Raw genomic sequence first — 23,756 nt, forward strand, 5'->3', positions numbered from 1 at the left:
TCCGTGAGCAAACAGAAGTGCCACAACACGATGTGGCAGAGACTTGACTAATGTCTGAAGTATTGTAATTGACACCATGAATCCTGTAGGGTTGTCCATAAAACCATAAGAATACGAGGGGGTGGAAATCTCTTCTGAACAGCACATCACAAGGCATCGCAGATATGCTCAGTAATGTTCATGTCTGGGAAGTTTGGTGGCCAGTAGAGGTGTTTAAACTCAGAAGAGTGTTCCTGGAGCCACCCTGTAGCAATTCCGGACATGTGGGGTGTCGCATTGTCCTTCTGGAATTGCCCAAGTCCGTCAGCATGCACAATGGACATGAATGGATGCAGTTGATCAGACAGGATGCTTACGTACGTGTCACCTGTCAGAGCCATATTTAGATGTATCAGGGGTCCCATATCACTCCATCTGCACACGCCCCACACAATTACAGAGCCTCCACCAGCTTGAACAGTCCCCTGCTCAGATGCAGGGTCCATGGAGTCAGGAGATTGTCTCCATACCTGCACACATCCATCTGCTCGATACAATTTGAAACGAGACACATTCGACGAGGCAACATGTTTCCAGTCATCAACAGTCTAATATCAGTGATGATGGTCCCAGGCGATACGTAAAGCTTTGTGTCGTGCAACCATCAAGGGTACACGGGTGGGCTTTTGACTCCAAAAGCCCATATCGATAATGTTTCGTTGAATGAATCGCATGCTGACACTTGTTGATGGCCCAGGACTGAAATCTGCAGCAATTTGTGGAAGGGTTGCACTTCTGCAATATTGATTCTCTTCAGTCATCTCCATTTTTGTGTATTGTCCTTTCATTAATTAAATTCAATATCTCTCCTGTTACCCAAGAATTTCTACTAGCCCTGGTCTTTATACCTACTTGGTCCTCGGTTGCATTCACTATTTCATCTCACAAAGCCACCCATTCTTCTTCTACTGTATTTCTTTCCCCCGTTCTTGTCCATCAGTCCCTAATGTTCTCTCTGAAACCTCTTGTTCTCTTAGTTTATCCAGGTCCCATCTCCTTAAATTCCCACCTTTTTGCAGTTTCTTCAGCTTTAGTCTACAGTTCATAACCAGTAAATTGTGGTCAGAGTCTACATCTGCTGCTGGAAATGTCTTAACATTTAAAACCTGGTTCCTACCATTATATAATCTATCTGAAACCTTCCAGTGTCTCCAGGCCTCTTCCACGTGTACAACCTTCTTTCGTGATTCTTAAATCAAGTGTTAGCTATGATTAAGTTATGCTCTGTGCAAAATTCCACCAGGTGGCTTGTTCTTTCATTCCTTGCCCCATTCCATATTCATCTACTACTTTTCCTTCTCTTCCTTTTCCTACTATTGAATTCCAGTCCCCCACAACTATTAAATTGTTGTCTCCCCTCACTATCTGAATGATTTCTTTTATCTTGCCATACATTTCTTCAATCTCTTTGTTATCTTCAGAGATAATTGGCATTTGAACTTGTACTACTGTGGTACGTGTGGGCTTCATGTCTATCTTGGCTACAATAATGTGTTCACTATGCTGTTCATAGTAGCTTACCTGCGCTCCTATTTTTTTTATTCATTATTAAACCTGCTCCTGCATTACCCCTATTCGATTTTGTATTTATAACCCTGTATTCCCCTAACCAAAAGTCTTGTTCCTCCTGCCACTGAACTTCACTAATTCCCACTATATCTAACTTTAATCTATCCATTTCCCTTTTTAAATTTTCTAACCTACCAGCCCGATTAAGGGATCTGACATTCCATGCTGTTTTCTTTCTCCTGATAACAACGTCCTCCTGAGTAGTCCCTGCCCATAGATCTGAATGGGGACTATTTTACCTCCGGAATTTTTACCCAAGAGAAGACCATCATCATTTAACCCTAAAGTAAAGTTCGATGCCCTCGGGAAAAATTTTGGCTGTAGTTTTTCCTTGCTTTCAGCCGTTCGCAGTACCAGCACAGCAAGGCCGTTTTGGTCAATGTTGCAAGGCCAGATCAGTGAATCATACAGACTGTTGCCCCTGCAACTACTGAAAAGGCTGCTGCCCCTCTTCAGGAACCACACGTTTGGTTGGCCTCTCCACATATAGCCCTCCATTGTGATCGCACCTACGGTACAGCTATCTGTATTGTTGAGGCATGTAAGCCTCCCAACCAAGGGCAAGGTCCATTGTTCATGGGGGGGGGGGGGGGGGGTTCAGATATATTTAATGAAATGAAGAGCGGTTGAAAACCGTGTGTCCCAGTGGTTCCAAAATAAAACCACCTTCTTAAATCAATTGATTGTTTACTTTTTGTCAGTTTCTTATGGTATTTGTTGCTTACTATGATGATAAATGTCATTTTGTGAAAATTTTCAAAATTAGTTTTTTTGTATATATTATTGGTACCCAAAGGGGTAAGCAAGTCCAGTGAAGGACTGCTGTGGTGCAGGGCTAAGTTCTGCATGGTATCATGAGGGGTATGCATTTTAAAGACATCTCTGATCAGTCCGTCAGTGTAAGCAATCTCTTGGCCATTGTGTTAGCTTATGAAATTGTGATGCCTTGCAGCATCACATAAATCAGCAATCCATTCTCAATATGTATGCCCAGGCATCTTTTTTCTGTTGACGAATTTGTAAGTGGTGACCAGAACATGTGTTTTTGCCTTAAAGTTCGCCAGTAGTTGCTTAAGTAGCTCGGGAATTTTTTTCGTACTGATGCGCATTTGTCTGAAAAGTTGACGTAGGCAGCACATGAACATGTACCACCATTCCTTTATTTTTGTAAAATATCGGAAATGTTGGTACATTTACTTTTGATCGCATGATTTAGTGCTGCATTTCATTGGCAGTTATAACAACTCGCGTTATTATTTTGACACTTTCTGTTGTTTAGTAAACTGCCATTTTTGGCATATCTGCATTTTGATAACCTCAATGAGTTATGCTAATGCCATTCTGGATCGTCCTTACGATTTCATGAATTCTTGTCACCAAATAATATGTCTTTTGGTTAATGGAACAGCCAATATACAGAGTGTTTCAAAAATGACCAGTATATTTGAAACGGCAATAAAAACTAAACGAGCAGCGATAGAAATACACCGTTTGTTGCAATATGCTTGGGACAACAGTACATTTTCAGGCAGACAAACTTTCGAAATTACAGTAGTTACAATTTTTAACGACAGATGGCGCTGCGGTCTGGGAAACTCTATAGTATGATATTTTCCACATATCCACCATGCGTAGCAATAATATGGCGTAGTCTCTGAATGAAATTACCCGAAACCTTTGACAACGTGTCTGGCGGAATGGCTTCACTTGCAGATGAGATGTACTGCTTCAGCTGTTCAATTGTTTCTGGATTCTGGCGGTACACCTGGTCTTTCAAGTGTCCCCCACAGAAAGAAGTCACAGGGGTTCATGTCTGGTGAATAGGGAGGTCAATCCACGCCGCCTCCTGTATGTTTCGGATAGCCCAAAGCAATCACACGATCATCGAAATATTCATTCAGGAAATTAAAGATGTCGGCCGTGCGATGTGGCCGGGCACCATCTTGCATAAACCACGAGGTGTTCGCAGTGTCGTCTAAGGCAGTTTGTACCGCCACAAATTCACGAAGAATGTCCAGATAGCGTGATGCAGTAACCGTTTCGGATCTGAAAAATGGGCCAATGATTCCTTTGGAAGAAATGGCGGCCCAGACCAGTACTTTTTGAGGATGCAGGGACGATGGGACTGCAACATGGGGCTTTTCGGTTCCCCATATGCGCCAGTTCTGTTTATTGACGAAGCCGTCCAGGTAAAAATAAGCTTCGTCAGTAAACCAAATGCTGCCCACATGCATATCGCCGTCATCAATCCTGTGCACTATATCATTAGCGAATGTCTCTTGTGCAGCAATGGTAGCGGCGCTGAGGGGTTGCCACGTTTGAATTTTGTATGGATAGAGGTGTAAACTCTGGCGCATGAGACGATACGTGGACGTTGGTGTCATTTGGACCGCAGCTGCAACATGACGAACGGAAACCCAAGGCCGCTGTTGGATCACCTGCTGCACTAGCTGCGCGTTGCCCTCTGTGGTTGCCGTACGCGGTCGCCCTACCTTTCCAGCACGTTCATCCGTCACGTTCCCAGTCCGTTGAAATTTTTCAAACAGATCCTTTATTGTATCGCTTTTCGGTCCTTTGGTTACATTAAACCTCCGTTGAAAACTTCGTCTTGTTGCAACAACACTGTGTTCTAGGCGGTGGAATTCCAACACCAGAAAAATCCTCTGTTCTAAGGAATAAACCATGTTGTCTACAGCACACTTGCACGTTGTGAACAGCACACGCTTACAGCAGAAAGACGACGTACAGAATGGCGCACCCACAGACTGCGTTGTCTTCTATATCTTTCACATCACTTGCAGCGCCATCTGTTGTTGAAAATTGTAACTACTGTAATTTCGAAAGTTTGTCCGCCTGAAAATGTACTGTTGTCCCAAGCATATTGCAACAAACGGTGTATTTCTATCGCTGCTCGTTTAGTTTTTATTGCCGTTTCAAATATACCGGTCATTTTTGAAACACCCTGTATTAATACACATATTCATTTACACAGAACACAAAGCATTAAGTCTTTACTAGTATATTGTAACATACATGAATGTAACAAATGAAAATCTGAATACAGAACTGACAAGCATGGGACTTCTACATTGGCTTGGAAATTTTACTAAACTGTAGAAAAGTTCAGATGTAACAAAGGCACTGAAGAAAGCTTTGCAAGAAGAACCCAACTTGAAGACAAATGCTGCAGAGTTCTGCAAACTCTAGGAAAGGGGGATCTCTTGTAGAACATTTTCAAATAATAAAAAAGATTGTCAACTGAGTTGATGTTGATAATGACTCGATATTCCATAATGTGGTAAACTGCATGGAAAGCAATTAAAGGACAAAAATTCTGCTTTCTGGCGCAGGAAATGTAAGAGTTCGAGGGGAAAATGAGGCATTACAAAGGTACTGTAAAGTCATTACTTAAAAGAAATAATAAAATTTGAGGTTCTTAAGGGCTGGTTCCAACATTATTCAATCTGTATATTGAACAAGCAGTAAAGGAAACAAAAGAAAAATTTGGAGTAGGAATTAAAATCCATGGAGAAGAAATAAAAATTTTGGGTTTGCCGATGACATTGCAATTATATCAGAGACAGCAAAGGACCGAGATAACAGTTGAACGGAATGGACAGTGTCTTGAAAGGAGGATATAAGATGAACATCAACAAAAGCAAAATGAGGTTAGCGGCATATAGTCAAATTAAATCAGGTGATGCTGAGAGAATTAGATTAGGAAATGAGACACAGAAAGTAGTAAACGAGTTTTGCTATTTTGGGAGCAAAATAACTGATGATGGTCGAAGTAGTGAGGATATAAAATATAAACTGGCCATTTAAGTGTCAGAAAGTCTTTTCTGAAAGTGTTTGTATGGAGTGTAACCATGTATGGAAGTGAAACACGGATGATAAATAGTTTAGACAAGAAGAGAATTGAGGCTTTCGAAATGTGGTGCTACAGAAGAATGCTAAGATTAGATGGATAGATCATGTAACTAAAGAGGAGTTACTGAAATGAATTGCGGAGAAGAGGAATTCGTGGCACAACTTGACTAGAAGAAGCGATTGGTTGGTAGGACATGTTGTGAAACATCAAGGGATCACCATTTTAGTGTTGGAGGGCAGCGTGCAGGGTAAAAGTCGTAGAGGGAGACCAAGAGATGAATACACTAAGCAGATCCAGAAGGATGTTGGTTGCAGTAGGTACTGGGAGATGAAGAAGCTTGCACAGGATAGAGTAGCATGGAGAGCTGCATCAAACCAGTCTCTGGACTGAAGACCACAACAACAACTGGGGCCGGTAAGTTAGTGACTGCGTCGTCTACATCTACATCTACATTTATACTCCGCAAGCCACCCAACGGTGTGTGGCGGAGGGCACTTTACGTACCACTGTCATTACCTCCCTTTCCTATTCCAGTCGCGTATGGTTCGCGGGAAGAACGACTGTCTGAAGGCCTCTGTGCGCGCTCTAATCTCTCTAATTTTACATTCGTGATCTCCTCGGGAGGTATAAGTAGGGGGAAGCAATATATTCGATACCTCATCCAGAAACGCACCCTCTCGAAACCTGGCGAGCAAGCTACACCGCGATGCAGAGCGCCTCTCTTGCAGAGTGTGCCACTTGAGTTTGTTAAACATCTCCGTAACGCTATCACGGTTACCAAATAACCCCGTGACGAAACGCGCCGCTCTTCTTTGAATCTTCTCTATGTCCTCTGTCAACCCGATCTGGTACGGATCCCACACTGATGAGCAATACTCAAGTATAGGTCGAACGAGTGTTTTGTAAGCCACCTCCTTTGTTGATGGACTACATTTTCTAAGGACTCTCCCAATGAATCTCAACCTGGTACCCGCCTTACCAACAATTACTTTTATATGATCATTCCACTTCAAATCGTTCCGCATGCATACTCCCAGATATTGTACAGAAGTAACTGCTACCAGTGTTTGTTCCGCTATCATATAATCATACAATAAAGGATCCTTCTTTCTATGTATTCGCAATACATTACATTTGTCTATGTTAAGGGTCAGTTGCCACTCCCTGCACCAAGTGCCTATCCGCTGCAGATCTTCCTGCATTTCGCTACAATTTTCTAATGCTGCAACTTCTCTGTATACTACAGCATCATCCGCGAAAAGCCGCATGGAACTTCCGACACTATCTACTAGGTCATTTATATATATTGTGAAAAGCAATGGTCCCATAACACTCCCCTGTGGCACACCAGAGGTTACTTTAACGTCTGTAGACGTCTCTCCGTTGATAACAACATGCTGTGTTCTGTTTGCCAAAAACTCTTCAATCCAGCCACACAGCTGGTCTGATATTCCGTAGGCTCTTACTTTGTTTATCAGGCGACAGTGCGGAACTGTATCGAACGCCTTCCGGAAGTCAAGAAAAATAGCATCTACCTGGGAGCCTGTATCTAATATTTTCTGGGTCTCATGAACAAATAAAGCGAGTTGGGTCTCACACGATCGCTGTTTCCGGAATCCATGTTGATTCCTACATAGTAGATTCTGAGTTTCCAAAAACGACATGATATTCGAGCAAAAAACATGTTCTAAAATTCTACAACAGATCGACGTCAGAGATATAGGTCTATAGTTTTGCGCATCTGCTCGACGACCCTTCTTGAAGACTGGGACTACCTGTGCTCTTTTCCAATCATTTGGAACCTTCCGTTCCTCTAGAGACTTGCGGTACACGGCTGTTAGAAGGGGGGCAAGTTCTTTCACGTACTCTGTGTAGAATCGAATTGGTATCCCGTCAGGTCCAGTGGACTTTCCTCTGTTGAGTGATTCCAGTTGCTTTTCTATTCCTTGGACACTTATTTCGATGTCAGCCATTTTTTCGTTTGTGCGAGGATTTAGAGAAGGAACTGCAGTGCGGTCTTCCTCTGTGAAACAGCTTTGGAAAAACGTGTTTAGTATTTCAGCTTTACGCTTGTCATCCTCTGTTTCAATGCCATCATCATCCCGGAGTGTCTGGATATGCTGTTTCAAGCCACTTACTGTGTACTGTGTACTGTGTGAGCGTGAGCTCTTCTTTACTTAAAGCATGCCACATGTAAGGAATGTAGATATAACTAAAAGTGATAAATTTATGCTTAAAAGAAAATTTAATTATAATAAGAGGGCATCAGGCAATGAAAAATGGGAACCACTTTACAATGCAACGGATGTGAATGATAAATGGGAAAATTTCTATAAACTAGTCAATAAAACTTTAAATGAAACATGCCGTTTAGTAAAACAAGTAAACGAAGCTATTAATCAAAAAGCTGCAAATTCCCCTCCATAAATCATTGAAGTGAGAGATAACGTGAAAGACTGCTTTAGAGATACAAATTACAGTGCTATTTAACAAAATACAAACTGCTTAGAGAAAAAGACAGAGATTCATTGACTAACCTTAAAGCTCAGAAATGTGCCTATCAAATAAGCAACTCAACCTGTGTTAGTAAAACAGCCTAGAAAATAATGTGTAAAGAACATTGGAAACAGCAATCTCGTGAACACACCAGCACAATATTAAAAGGAAATGACACTATAACAAATGACCCAAAAGAAATGTGTGAGAAGTCATACAGATGTTTAATATAACTGGCACATATGAAACACACGACTGGGCACCCAATTTAAATGTTACAAAAACTAGCCATCCTTTACATCCATGGCATTACTGAGAGGGGCCTACAAGCAGTCATTTCAAGAATTCAAGCTAAAATGTCTTGTGGCTGGGATAACATAGCTGCTAAAGGAATGCAGAGGAGAATTAGTGAAGCCTCTGACACATCTAATAAATATCTCCCTCTGCCTTGGAGAATTCCATTATCTTTTAAAAATCACTGAAATCATATAGTGTATAAGAAGGGAATAAAAACTGGCATGAAAAACAATAGGCCAATATCATTAACTTCAGTGTTTGAGAAATTATTTGAGAAAGTATTATTAAATCAATTTGAGGCATGTTTCATCAAACATAATCTATTTAATAATCTACAGTGTGGTTTAGAAAGGGAAGAGCTACTGTACCAGCAGTAGCAATTTTTATATGTCAGATATTAAACTAGCTAGATGAAGGAGAGAAGATAACAGGCACCTTCCTGGATATGAGTAAAGCTTTTGACACTGTCAATCATACAATTCTATTGCATAAATTAGAAGTGTACGGGATGAGAGGGGTAGCCTTACAACTATTTTCCTCCTATTTGAAAGACGGGAAACAGTGTGTCAAGTTAACCTATGAAAGGAATGAACAGTTGGCAACAACCAAATCAACACATGAGATACATCAATGTGGTCTGCCCTAAGAAAGTATATTGGTGGCTTTTCTGTTTCTTGCATACATTAACAATTTAATTGAACTTCAAAACTGCAACACTGTAAGCTATGCTGATGACACATCTTTTGTCAGTTGGGGCCATGGTATGCAAACTACTACAAACAGTAGTGAAATCAATTATAATTTTCTGTAAAGTTTTCTTACTGCAAATAAGCTACTCATAAATAAAGAGAAGACAGTGACAATGCAATTTATGCTTAGCTATAACACAACAGAAATGGAGCTCTATTTACACATCCATTGGCCCTTAGCTACAGAAAACTAACAATTTTTTGGGTGTAATTTTTGATGAGCACTGCCGGCTGAAGTGGCCGAGCGGTTAAAGGCGCTACAGTCTGGAACCGCACGACCGCTACGGTCGCAGGTTCGAATCCTGCCTCGGGCATGGATGTGTGTGATGTCCTTAGGTTAGTTAGGTTTACGTAGTTCTCAGTTCTAGGGGACTTATGACCACAGCAGTTGAGTCCCATAGTGCTCAGAGCCATTTTGAACCATTTTGATGAGCACTTGTCATGGAAAGAACATATAGACCATATTTGTAAGAAAATCAGTACAAATGTGTATCTACTGAAAAGAGTCTCAGACTTCCTGGGCCATGATAGCTTGAGACAAATGTACTTTGGAGTGAGAATCAAACAAAGGAAAATCCAGGATGGAATGCAACAATATTGTGAAAAGGAAAGCTGCCACTCACCATATAGCAGAGATGCTGAGTTGCAGATAAGCACAACAAAAAGACTGTCACAAATATAGCTTTCAGCTAGTAAGGCCTTCGTCAAAATTAAACAACAAACACACACAGACACTCACAAAAAATGCAACTCACACACACGTGACTTCTGTCTCAGACAACTGAAGCCACACTTTGGAGGTCTACATCCACATCTTAAGTATGGTACTGAGATATGTGGTGGGGCACCAGCTGTCTGTTCAGACAGGTCTTCAGACCACAAAAAAGGCTGTAAGAGTGGTAGCTAAGGTAAACATGAGAAAGCCTTATAGGAAAATCTACAGAAAATATAAAATACTATCCATCTACTCCATCTACATCCTGCAGGAATAATGTTGGAGAAACAAAATCCAGAATATAATGTAACAAACAATAATGTACATAAGTACAATACACAGGGAAGGGAGAACTTTCACAGAATTGCAAATGAAAAAGAGGCTGCAGACCATAGTCTACATACACTAGGAACCATCTTTTATAACAGATTTCCACCTGATGTCAAGACAGCTAATTGAAACACTTTAAAGAATAAACTTATGCATTTATTAATAGAGTCAAGCTGTTATTCAGTAGAAGATTTCAAGTTGTACTATCCTTTTGTAAAACAGCGTCTATAGCATAAGTTTGTTTTTGCAACACTAAAATGAAGTTTGTTTTTGCAACACTAAAATGATGATTTCTGATCTTCGCACACTATGTCATGTATGCATTTATATTTCACGTTGTAAAGTCTCTCTGTATAATAGTGTGTATGGCATAAATTTGTTTTTACAACAACAAAAAATCTTAATTTCTGACCTTCAGTATTGATATCACTGTGTGCAGTTATGTATGTTAACTAAAGCTTTGTACATATGAACTAAAATCTACGAAAGTGTCTGAAAACTGATTCTTATATGGACAGCAAACAAACAAATAAACAACTAAAATAAAATAAAAAATATTTACCTTACATTTGGCTCGATGATACTACATTTGTTAAGAAGACAATGCAGACCATAGGCTTAGAGCTGCTCTCGCATGGCTCCGGTAATGAGCAACTAAATAATAACATAGTTTGGGATACCTTGGATGAGATGCTTAAGATATCTGTGAAATATTGTGGGAGCACTTGTGACCTCAAATGGCATCCTGTTATAATGAGACATGCCAACTTGTGTATTAATCACTAAAAACTGTTTCATCTGGTCATCTTCAGGCAATTGAAGTTACGTGTCAGTGAGATCTGTCTTTGAAAATTTATGGTCCACAGCCAGTTCTGCCAACAATTCCGGCAGGCTAAGAATTGTGTACAGATTGGCATTTGCTCGAGCATTAATGGCAGACTTAAGATCATCACAAATTCGGAGTGATTCTCCTGGTTTCGTAACTATGACTATGGGTGTAGCCCACAAGCTAGACAATAGTGGGGCTATAATTCCCATCCTTCACACCTATATACTTCAGCTTTAACTTGATTATACATGGCAAAAGGCACTGGATAAGCTCTACAAAAGGCACTGGATAAGCTCTACAAAAGGCACTGGATGAGCTCTACGAAACTTGCCATTACCGATTGCTTTAAGGATTTGTTGGCTTGGAAGCCTGTTGCACAATCTAATGTAGGTTCAAACAGTTGTTTATATTACACATATAAGGTATCAGGTTCTGTGGATGGTGTCGCAGTTGAAACTAAATTCACTTGGCTGTGATTTTGGAACCAAAATGTGCAAATGTGTCTAAGCCAAAAATGTTAGTAGTCATCCAAAAGTTGCCTACTAAAAGTGTTAGTTGCCAAGATACATTCTTATACTTAGCTTGGAATATGATCTGACCACAAACAGCATTGACTGGCCATTGTACACCACCACTCAGCACAGTGTGGGATGCTGAAGCACCAGTACACGTCCTTGTTAATCAGCGACATGGCCGAGCCTGTGTCCATCTGGAAATTAATGTGTAGTTGCCACGTGAGCTTCTGCATCCCACCTGCTGCTGCTATGGACACCAGCAAGATAGCATGCAGCACACTGGTGGCTGGTGATGCTGTCACACACCTGCCAAGGCAGACATTTTCTAGATGCCCCAGTTTGTGGCACGTAAAGGAGGTGATGCCGCAGAAAGTGTGTTGGTGCCATGAGCCACAATCTGAATATGATGTGATGGCACAAACTTTTCTGAGCTCCTTTGACAACGATGGAGAGGAAACTGCTGTATCAGCCTCCGCCTGCTTTGGGACACACTGAAAGTGAACAAAGCACTTATGTTTTTGCGAGTCTACCGACCGTGAAGGCAGGGATCACAAATTGATCCACTAACTTCTGATCCCCATGTCACCAGACTATTGGACGAATGGGTGCTTGGTAATTTGGATGATGATTTTCATTGAATGCAATCAATTGATCATAGAACAGACTGCGACTACTACTACTACTACTACTACTACTACTACTACTACTACTAAGAAAGTCAACATCAAAAGCATCTTGAAAGGTAGCTTGTGCTGATGTCATAACTTCATGAGATTTGGCCATTTTTGGCATATCACTCATGGTTGAATCAAATGGCTCTAAAGCCTTTGCACAAAGTTTTCTATTAGGATTGAGGAATATAATAACATCACAGATTAATGACTCTGCATGTGGTGCAGCACACTGGTCACAGGAAAAATCACACTTGCTTGCTAAGCCTTGCAAGTAAGCACCACACACTGCATAGGATTGCTTACATTACTTGTTGTTGTTGTGGTCTTCAGTCCTGAGACTGGTTTGATGCAGCTCTCCATGCTACTCTATCCTGTGCAAGCTTCTTCATCTCCCAGTACCTAATGCAACCTACGTCCTTCTGAATCTGCTTAGTGTATTCATCTCTTGGTCTCCCCCTACGATTTTTACCCTCCACACTGCCCTCCAATACTAAATTGGTGATCCCTTGATGCCTCAGAACATGTCCTATTAACTGATCCCTTCTTCTGGTCAAGTTGTGCCACAAACTTCTCTTCTCCCCAATCCTATTCAATACTTCCTCATTAGTTATGTGATCTACCCATCTAATCTTCAGCATTCTTCTGTAGCACCACATTTCGAAAGCTTCTATTCTCTTCTTGTCCAAACTATTTACCGTCCAGGTTTCACTTCCATACATGGCTACACTCCATACAAATACATTCCATTATCCTTGTTTTGCTTTTATATGCGCTCTACTTCGACCATCATCAGTTATTTTGCTCCCCAAATAGCAAAACTCCTTTACTACTTCAAGTGTCTCATTTCCTAATCTAATACCCTCAACATCACCCGACTTAATTCGACTACATCCATTATCCTCGTTTTGCTTTTGTTGATGTTCATCTTATATCCTCCCTTCAAGACACCATCCATTCTGTTCAACTGCTCTTCCAAGTCCTTTGCTGTCTCTGACAGAATTACAATGTCATCAGTGAACCTCAAAGTTTTTATTTCTTCTCCATGGATTTTAATACCTACTCCGAATTTTTCTTTTGTTTCCTTTACATTACTTAACACAACGGTTAAATTGGATCCTAGTTGCAACTACATGAGTTTGGTGACTGTAACAGTCAGTCAGAAAACTACAAACATTTGAAAAGCTCAAGCTAGTGGGGACCGAGAGTGGGTGTAGGTTTAGCACTGCTTTGAACAGTTTACTACTAGAACACAGTAAGAGTGAGTGCACTTCGATATTCTGTGTCAGTCTTTTGGCTTGCCTCACACTGAAGACGATGTAAATAGACCTCCCAACTCTCGTTTGACTGCAGAAGCAAGCAAAAGATGGAGGGGGAGGCAATGAAGTTGCAGCAGCAAACTGTTGTTGTAGTTGTAACAGCAGTTTCTGCTGCTGCAGTTGGAATTCCCTCTACTATTCATGTTGCTGATGGTGATCGAATTCCCAATGTTTTCTGTGCTTTTTCTGTAGTTGTTGTTGCTGTTTCAGCTGCAATTACCTCTATTGTGATCAACCCACTGGCATTAACACAGAGACCAGTGGAACAGACAGGCTTTTCCTGTGGTGTGTGATGGTGGGGTGCACGAAGTTTAAGGCTAGCCAAAGAAAAGTCCAGAGCATAGCAATGTCCTCTTAAGTGTACACAAATAGTCTAGGGAGCAATCCAAATCAAAACATAGTACACGGGAGGTCCAAACACTCCACTAATCAGTGGCACAAGTCTCATATGTGAGACTGACTGACCAGTGTGTGACTGCAGTATTTACAGGTACTCTTGCATCAATGAACAGCACCATGTGACATGCTTGTTGCTGCAGCAGCACCTCATGCAGGAGCAAGCTTCGGCTGGAATATCTAGTCGGGCTGGGCAGGGAATCCGAATAACCGTAGGATAATAAAGTTGTCATTGAGCATAATTATTTACCTAGTGGAATAAATATTTTAAAAAAATTCTCGGATCATTGTGAATTTTTGCTGTATGTTGCAACTCGTGAAGTGTAGTAAAACTTTCAAAATTTTATCACTGCTCAGCAAGCCACATATATGTTAGTATAGCAACCCCTTCTTTTTTGAGCTCTGTCTATTTTTAGCAAAACTTTTAAGAACTGGCTCGAACAAATTTTTATTACATTTATGTTGTCTGTGTGGATGTTCAGTACAGCTTTTATAACCTTTTGATAATTTTAACTCCACTTGTCTCATCACATTTTAGTATTTATACCAAAGATCTCAACATCACGAGCCCAAAAGATACTTGTATTATTATTATCACAACTACACACTTACCTCATATCTAGCTCCTTTTTTTCATTATTTGTGCTCATGATAATGTATAATCCACAGAATGTAGGAAATATTCATTTAATTTTATTTTTCAGTAATAGTTACACAGGAATTTCAATCTTTACAAATTGCTGGAGCAGTGTACAGAACTGTTCTTGTATTTGTTGTAATCTATTTTTATTAAATTTTTTATTTGAAATTTTGTTATATTTGTCATTCAGTAATGCAAGTTTTTTGATGTCCTTTACTTTACTGTTTTTCAGTCTTACCCAACATGCCTTTCAGTGCGAGGAAATTCCTTGTATGCTGGAGATTCAAAAGGCTATGTGTGGCTGTTTGATGCTACTGGTGGACAACTGAAACTAGTTCAGGTGACTATCAGTATTTGTATTCTGTTTAAATTTACCATCTGTAACGTACACAAAGGAAAACTGATTTTAAAGCAGTATTAACGTGACTTTCTGTCTCTGAACCAGGCAGATACATTGCTTCAGGCTTCATTCATGCCACAATCTGTTACACTCACCAGATGCATATGAAGTCATGTTCTATGAATTTACCATCAAAATGTTCAGTTAGTATTACTAGGGAGTTTAAATTAACATCTTACTTGAGCAAGTATGGAGAAAAGAGGAGTTGCCTGATTGATCAAAAATTTCCGTCAATTTAAGAAAACTATCAATAACCAAATGGCACATAGCATCCACTACAGTGGACAGCTGTTAATTGGTCACCTCTTTGGTGTTTTAAACCACTCCTGAGTTTCCAAATGCACACAGTCCACTGCAGTGGACACACTCTACTGGTGTTGTGCACACCATGCATTTGCATGCTTCATGACTGATTTAAAATTGCTGAGAAGCGACCATTAAAAGCTTTCCACTACAGTTAAAGCGTGGACCACAGGACTAATAAATTTTGCTTGATGCAGCACCCGGAAGCATGTGCGACGGAAATAGAATTTTAAATCAAACAATGGAAAGTCCAGGATGGAACGTAACAATATTATGAGAAGGAAATTTGCTACTCACCATATAGCAGAGATGCTGATTCGCAAAAAGATTTTCACATGGCCTTTGTAAACAATAGATATATATACACACACACACACACACACACACACACACACACACACACGCAGCTCACACATGACTGTAGTCTCAGGCAACTGAAACCACACTTATAGAGTAGAATTTTATAAGTATTTTACTGTAATACAAGGCACTTTTTGGAAGGTTTTAATATACTTATAAGTACCTTCAAACTTCTAGTGACCGTTACGATGATTATTTTTAGGTTGGGATCATCTGTATGCATACAGATCGTTATAACCTAAAAATCATTAATATAATATTAATAGAAACTGCTGATTGACATATCAACAAGATTAAAATTGTCTCTAATGGCCAATTTCATAGTTTTGTTAAGTGTTTGCTGGTGATATAATAAAGATTTCTTTAAAAACTTTGCATTATGAGTTCATTGCAATCATTAAGATCATTCTACACTTTAGTTCCTGTTTTAAAGTTTTGAACCAGGGTAACTAATTATTCAAAAACAGCCATTGATAATACAGTTGTGGATAATTTAGAATTGTATTGTGAAAACATTAGTTGATGGTCTCTCAGATCATGATGTGGAGCTCCTCAGGTTAAGTATTGATACTGATTAGGCTACAGAATTTAGAAAAACTTAGTTCAAGAATGTAGTTACTGAAGCAAAAATTGGGTATTTTAGTAAACTGCGCTAAGAAGTCAACTGGAGAATTGTTTCCAAATCTTGTGACATAAATTTGTGAATGAAGTAGTTGCCTTAAATTAAAACCATTTTCCCATATAAGTACCTCAATTTAGACTGAAATATACAAAAATTAAAGGTGTCATGTGGGTCAAAAAGGAAATGTAGTCTTTTAGTTAGGAACAGTTCTGATGTTGGTACTGTTGTCCACTACAGGGTGTACTGCAGAATATTCAAGAAGGTAATCCAAGCATCAAATAAAAATAATTATGAAAAGAAGGAAGCCATATCAGACAGCAAAATACAGACAATATGGAATACAGTGATTGAGAAAACTGATGGAACCAGAGACAAGGAGAAGCAGATAACTTTAAGACTAATACACTGGTGACAGATTATATAGTGTGGCAAAGCTCTTTAACAGGCATTGTTACTGTTACTGATAGCATGGGGTTGTCATGCTCAGTAATTGCTGGCATGGAAAACTTGAGACCTATCTCTACAAGTAATTGCAGTGTCATGACTATGACGCTCACTACACCAGAAGTAGTAATGTCTACCATAAAATCCCTTAATAATAAAATGATGATAAAATATCATCAAAGTCGATTGAAAAGAATATTGTTTTGAATTTAGTAACAATTTAACCCCTGGGTGCACGACTGCCGTAGCTTGGAAAAATGCCCGAAAGGGGTCTTTAAGATCTGAACCTTTAAACAAATACAGAACATTAGTATTAAACAGACTTGTGAAATTATATTGTGTTTGGTGACAGAAAATTAATAATAATAATAATAATGGTTTATTTGACCATAATAACTTTTACAGTCATGGACATAGTCAGTCAGTACATACATGAACAATAATAATAGTTCAGCAAACTCAAAAAACAAGGCAAAGGCAGCTTGGAATGCAATCAATGCTGAAAGAAAGGAAAAAGATGGGTCAAACAAAGAAGAATGTATTAGGTTAATTAAAATAGACAACACAGTGGTCACAGATGGTATGGAAATAGCAAACATACTGAATGATAACTATATCAGTGTAGTAGAAAACCTAAAATTGGAAACAAATAGTCAAAAACAGAAGGGTATTAAGGTACCAAAAAGATCATGCAGTACTATGTTCTTAAGACCAGTCATGGAAGATGAATTGCGGAAAACTATACAGAAACTGAAGTCCAAGAAATCAGCTGGTGATGATGAAATATCAAATCATGTAATAAAGCTGGTATGTGAGGAGATAATAACGCCACTGCTGAACATAGCAAACTGTTCTTTCAGAGATGCAATTTTTCCGGAAATACTGAAGATAACGAAGGTAGTGCCAGTGTACAAGAAAGGGTGTAAGGATGATCCCAACAACTACAGACCAGTTTCACTGATATCAGGTTTCTCAAAAATCCTAGAAATGCTTATGTATACCAGATTAGTTAACTATTTGGACAAACATAACATTCTCATGTCCTCACAACATGGTTTCAGAAAGGGTAAATCTACAGAATCAGCAATTGTCAGTCTAACAGAATACATTTTACAGTCCTTAGATGAGAAAAAGGTTGTCTCTGCAATGTTTCTGGATCTTTCAAAGGCATTTGACACCATTGAACATGAAATGCTGATACAAAAATTAAGCAACTATGGCATTCGGGGGCAACCAGGTGAATGGATAAAATCATACTTGTGCAACCGCAAGCAGTATGTATCATTAGGAAACTCGTACCAATCAGAAACCAAATCCATCAAATATGGAGTGCCGCAGGGTTCGCTAATGGGGCCATTGTTATTTAATGTATTTGTTAATGATATAGGTGTTGAGGAGGACGAAAAGAAAATATTGTATGCTGATGACATGACAATACTAAATAGTGACCAAAATATGGAACAACTTGAGAGAAGAGCATACATATCTGCAAATGTCACAGCTCAATGGCTGTTGGAAAATGAACTGGTTATAAATCTAAAAAAGATTATGTATGCAGTGTTTAAAAACAAGGAAAAGGCTGTAGACATGGATTTAGAGGTTGATGGAACAAGGCTGGAAGAAGTAGAATCTGCTAGATTCTTAGATATTCTTGTGGATAATGACCTGAAATGGAAAAAACATATTAATAATGTCTGTAAGAAACTGAGCTCTGTCATATTCTTAATGATGCAGCTAGCACAGTATTCAGACAAGAACCTTCTGTGTACAGTGTATCATGGACTTTTCGAACCATACTTACAGTATGGAGTGACTATGTGGGGAAACTCAAACAAGCAAGAGACAAAACGAGTGTTCACATTACAAAAAAAAAAAAGCAATTAGGACCATTTTAAGAAGAAAGACCTCTGAAACATGCAGAAACTGTTTCAAGAATTTAGGTATCTTAACTTTTTCATCGTTGTACATATACAAAACAATAATGTGCATCACAAAAGGTAATGAGGACTGGATTACAAATGCTAGTGTACACACCCACAATACAAGAAAGAAGAATGAAGTACGGAGCATACCCCACCGACTGGCAATGCTAGAAAAAGGACCCCAGTACTTTGGTATCAGACTACTAAGAAGTCTGCCCAAAAACCTGCAAGATAGTGTACTTCATAATGACTTTCCAAAGAAACTTAAAGACTATCTCATTGAAAAAGAGTTTTACAGTGTTGCAGAATACTTATTCCATTAAATTTGTATATATTGTTACTCATTATCAGTGATGTAAAAATGTAAGCTAAAGGTGTAGAAAAATAAGTGATAAAGAATGTTAATACTTTGACATGTCCTATATTACACTTACATTTACTGTACACAATGTAATCTTACAGGATCAAATAAAATTCAATTCAATTCAATTCAAAGTTTAGTAGTAGAAATAAAGTACATACAACATTAAAAATCCTTGATGGAGTACAAACATTTAGCAATTAACAGCTGCTTTAATTTTATTTTAAATATGTTTCCTTTTAACATTTTTATGGTATTTGGCAGTCTGTTGTAAAAAAAATCTTCCAACAGAAAATGGTTTATGATCAGTTGCTTTTTTATTTCTGAATTTTATGTGGTAATCCTCTTTCTTCCTTGTATTATAACTATGGGTATCACTATTTATTATACTGTGCTCCATATTTCTTTTACAAACAGTGTAGTCCTTAGAACATATAATGAATATACTGTTAGTATATTATACTTAATGAAGTATTCTCTACAGGATTGACGTTTACTAATATTCGCTATTATCCTAACTGATCTCTTCTGGGCTCTAAAAGCCCTAGCCATGTATACCGTTGGTGCCCCGCCCCAAATCTCAACACCATATTGTAGGTGGGAGTGTATAATACCAAAATAGATTTGTCTTAAGACTGGTAACACTATTATGCTAGAAAGGCATTTTAGCAGGTAGGTATTACATGAGATTTTTTTGCACATGTAGCTGATGTGCTCCTTCCATGTAAGATGTTCATCAACTATAATACCCAGGAATTTATGTTTATCAATTGTTTCAATTGATAACTCTGGCTCAGTATCCACTTGTCTTGATTTGTAATTTAGCATAAACTCCATTAGAATTGTCTTTTGCTTATTTAATGCCAATTTATTTTTAGTCATATATTCTGTGATGAGGCTAGTGTTCTTCATATTATTTTGCACTGCTAGCTGTTTTGTAGGGCCCCAGCTTATGAAGGAGGTGTCGTCGGCATAATTCACAAGGTCTGCATTTTTTTGAATTGTTATATCATTGATGTACACAATATACAGAAAAGGCCCAATAATACTTCCCTGAGGGACTCCACAGTTAAGAATTTTATAAGATGATTTTACTGTTTGTATAAGTCCCTCGGTTGTATGATACAACTTAACACATTGTCTCCTGTCAGCAAGGTACAATCTTAACAAATCTAATGCCACTCCTCTGACCCCTTAAGTTTCTAACTTATGTAGAAGAATGGAGTGATTTACAGTATCAAAAGCCTTAGATAGGTCTAGAAAAGTGCCAATAACTTTGTTTCCATCATCAAGTTTATTCAATACTGTTTGAATAAATGTGGCTATGGCTGTTATTGTAGACTTGCCCTTGCTGAAACCGTGTTGAGAACTTTTCAATATATTGTACTTAGAGAAAAATGATTCCATTTGATCAAGAAATAGCCTTTCCAACAACTTACTAATTTCTGATGTCAATGAAATAGGCCTATAATTTTGTACATCAGTAGTTTTTCCCTTTTTATGCAATGGTCTTATTTCAGTGACTTTTAACAAGTCAGGAAATGACCCCTGTCTGAAAGAGCTGTTTATTAAATAATAAATAATAAGAAAATATTTATTAAGATACAGTAATTTTTAACAATGTTAGAAAGAGCAGATTGCTACTTACCGTATAAAAGAATTGCGAACATGCACAATTAAGACATTTACATAAAGCATTTGTTCACAGCCTTCATTAGTAAAAGAGAAATACACCCACTCACACACACAAACAAGCACACCTCACAAACACATGGCCGCCAACATCTTGGGCCGGAATGTCATCCAGCCTGAGATGCGGGAGTTAGCAGTTGTGTGTGCATGAGGTGTGTTTGCTTTTGTGTGCAGTGCGTGAAAGCTTTTTGTTAATGCCTTTTAATTGTGCCTGTCTGCAGCTTGATGTGTTTTCTTTACGGTAAGTAGAAATCTGTCATTTCTTACGTTGTTGATATTCCCACCTTGAGTTCCTATTGTGATTTTTATTTTTGTATGATAAATTACGTTACAGTTTTTGTGAGACTAATCACCAACCTTTCAAATTTATTGATTCCACACAAAAAGTTTTGATCATTAAAAAAGTCTTATTACAAGTAATTGAACTATGTACTCAGCAAATTTTTTTTATTTTTTATTTTTATTTATTTATTTATTTATTTATTTACTTTTTTTTTTTTTGCAGTATGTTCGATCACTTTTTTGTCTAATAGATGTAAGCACATGAAGCATTTTTGCTGTGCTTTCAGTTTATGCAGTATTCGGCTGCTGGACTGCATAACGTTAGAGGTGTAGGATTCCCTTCATCATGAGGATGTATTTTTCCCCTATTTGTCTGAAGGGCAGTCTTCTGTTGTCAGAGATGCCTTCCTAATGCTGAGGGCATTGCCTAGGGCTGCTACATCCATTACACGTGTCCGTAAGGAAAGGCTATCTTCTTGACTGTCTCTAGCAGGTGTCTGTACGTGCCTTCTGCTTTAGAGAATCATTTTTGTCGTTGTGCTGTCACTGTACGCTTGTACCGTGGGAAGCAAGGTGAGGATGTTGGCTAGTGACCAGTACCCTCTTTCTGTACCACAACAGCATGCACGTATTAACAGGGTTCTGTATTCATAAGAATAAGAACTTACTTAAGATAGTCCAGATGTTGTGTCACAGTCTCTTCCACAATAGTGCACATCAGCCTCACTGCTGGTGAAGTACACGTCCTGCTATGCACATACTCTGGTCGCTATGTGCTGCCTGAGACAGAGTCTCTGATTGACTCTGTATGCGACTCCCACTGGGCTACTACTGATGACTCAACTCGTCGACTCACTGGATGACTGACTGGGGAACTGGCCCTCCGGTCTGTGGTGCCGATTTAAATACTAGCAGTCAAGAGGTTGCTGGCTGCTCATTGCCTGAGAGTCTGTTTTTGGCCTCTCTCCTTATAGGCATATTGCTTGCACCTACTGTCGATCTTCTCACAACCTCTTTGCCACCTGGTGCGCTGGCGACAGTGTACGCCAGCGTATTCTCCCCCCTCCCCAAAATACTGCACCGTTGTCGTGAAGTGAGGCTGTGAATGACAACAGTGAGGGAGGCAGGACACTGGACATAGTGATGAGCCGGGAGCCATAGCTGTGGAGGAAAGCGTACCCCCGACTGTACCCCATCATATGGCTTGTGAGGCAACAGGAAAATCCTCCAGGAAAATGCTGCCAGGGCACACACCCAAGCTGGAGGTCGTTTCCTGGGACAAAGGCAGCTTTGTATTCCTCATCATTTTAATTAAGTTTGTATAAAAATGTCTCCCATTGATGAAATATTACTTTACTGACCAATTTACATATATGGGTAGATTTGCTTCGACAAGATATGTTTAAACCTATGAGCCATAATTAATTTTATTCTAAATGAAAGTTACATGAAGCATTTTTCTGACCTATGTTCACAATTATAGTTATAAGTCTCATCATGTTCCAATCATTTTGCTCTTTCTGATGGTGTATTTAGTTTCTTTGCACCTTCCCTGGAAAATCAAATACAAAATAGGCATAAGAAACACTTGGAACTGACCACGTCACACATTCAAACACAGAACTAAGCAAGTTCTGGTAGCAACTACTTTTGACAGATGCATGCGGTGATTCAGCTGTGACCTTCCACATGGGAGCCTCAGCTTGGCCGGGCACTGAGGGTGTAAGTGGCCATCCTGTTCCTCTCTCCTAGTGAGCAACAATACATTTCCAATAACTTGCCAGCAATGAAAAAATGGTTTAAAATCTAATAAAGTATAGTTTAAGACATACCTAAAGAATTTACCACTCATCAACTCCTTTACTCCTTTGGTGAACCGCTTAGTAGAACAATTTGGTGTTAATGTTATTTTCAGTATCATATAACTTCTGTATTTATGTAATTAATATATATATGATATGAGTTCTGCATAGTAATAAGCTACTTGGCTACAGTAAACAAGGAATTGACTTATGTAGTTTAATATGTATACATTTTCATATTTTTGATTAGTTTTATATTCATTTGTAAATGAAATTATGTTAAAATTTAAACAACGTAAAATCCAGGAAGGAATGTAACACTTTGACACACACACACACACACACACACACACACACACACACACACACACACACAAATGCAACTCACAAACACATCACTGCAGTCTCTGGCAGCTGAAGCCACATTGCAAGCAGTGCATGATGGGAGAGGCAACTGGGCGGGGGTAAGGAGGAGGCTGGGGCAGGGAGGGGGAAGGATAGCAGGGTGGAGGTTGGGGGTGGTGAAGTGCTGCTTGGAAGCATGCAGGGACAAGGTGAAGAGAGGATAGGGCGGCTAGGTGCAGTCGGGAGGTTAGGCGGAGGGCAAGAGAGAGGTGGGGTGTAGCAGAAAAGAGGAGAAGTAAAAAGACCGGGTGCGTTGATGGAATATAGAGCTGTGTAGTGCTGGAATGGGAACAGGGAAGGGGCTGGATGGGTGAGGGCAATGATTAATGAAGGTTGAGGCCAGGAGGGTTAAGGGAGCGTAGGGCATATTGCAGGGAGAGTTCCCACAAGCACAATTCAGAAAAGTTGATGTTGGTGGGAAGGATCCATATTATGGACAGGCTGTGAAGCAGTCATTGAAATGAAGAATGTTGTGTTGGGCAGTGGGCTCATCTACAGGGTGGTCCAGTTATTTCTTGGCCGCAATTTGTCAGTGGCCATTCATGCGGAGAGACACCTTGTTGGTTGTCCCTGCCCACAAAGAATGCAGCACAGTGATTGCAGCTAAGCTTGTAATCACATAACTGGTTTCACAGGTAGCCCAGTATTTGATGGAATAAGTGTGACTGTACTGGAGTAGGTGGTAGCGGGAGGATGTATGGGACAGGTCTTGCACCTAGGTCTATTA

General features: G+C 39.3%; 1 protein-coding gene across 2 annotated transcripts in view; it reads left to right on the forward strand.

The window, feature by feature from the left end:
- Positions 1 to 23,756, forward strand: part of LOC126191515 (F-box/WD repeat-containing protein 9-like) — a 116,447-nt gene that overhangs the window by 74,061 nt on the left and 18,630 nt on the right. For both annotated transcript variants that reach the window (XM_049932412.1, XM_049932413.1), the window contains exon 7: positions 14,669 to 14,776. In XM_049932412.1, coding sequence (XP_049788369.1) covers positions 14,669 to 14,776 — 108 coding nt within the window. The remainder of the gene's footprint in view (positions 1 to 14,668; positions 14,777 to 23,756) is intronic.

Source organism: Schistocerca cancellata, chromosome 6 (genome assembly GCF_023864275.1).
Source record: "Schistocerca cancellata isolate TAMUIC-IGC-003103 chromosome 6, iqSchCanc2.1, whole genome shotgun sequence".
Classification (NCBI taxonomy): Eukaryota; Metazoa; Arthropoda; class Insecta; order Orthoptera; family Acrididae; genus Schistocerca; species Schistocerca cancellata.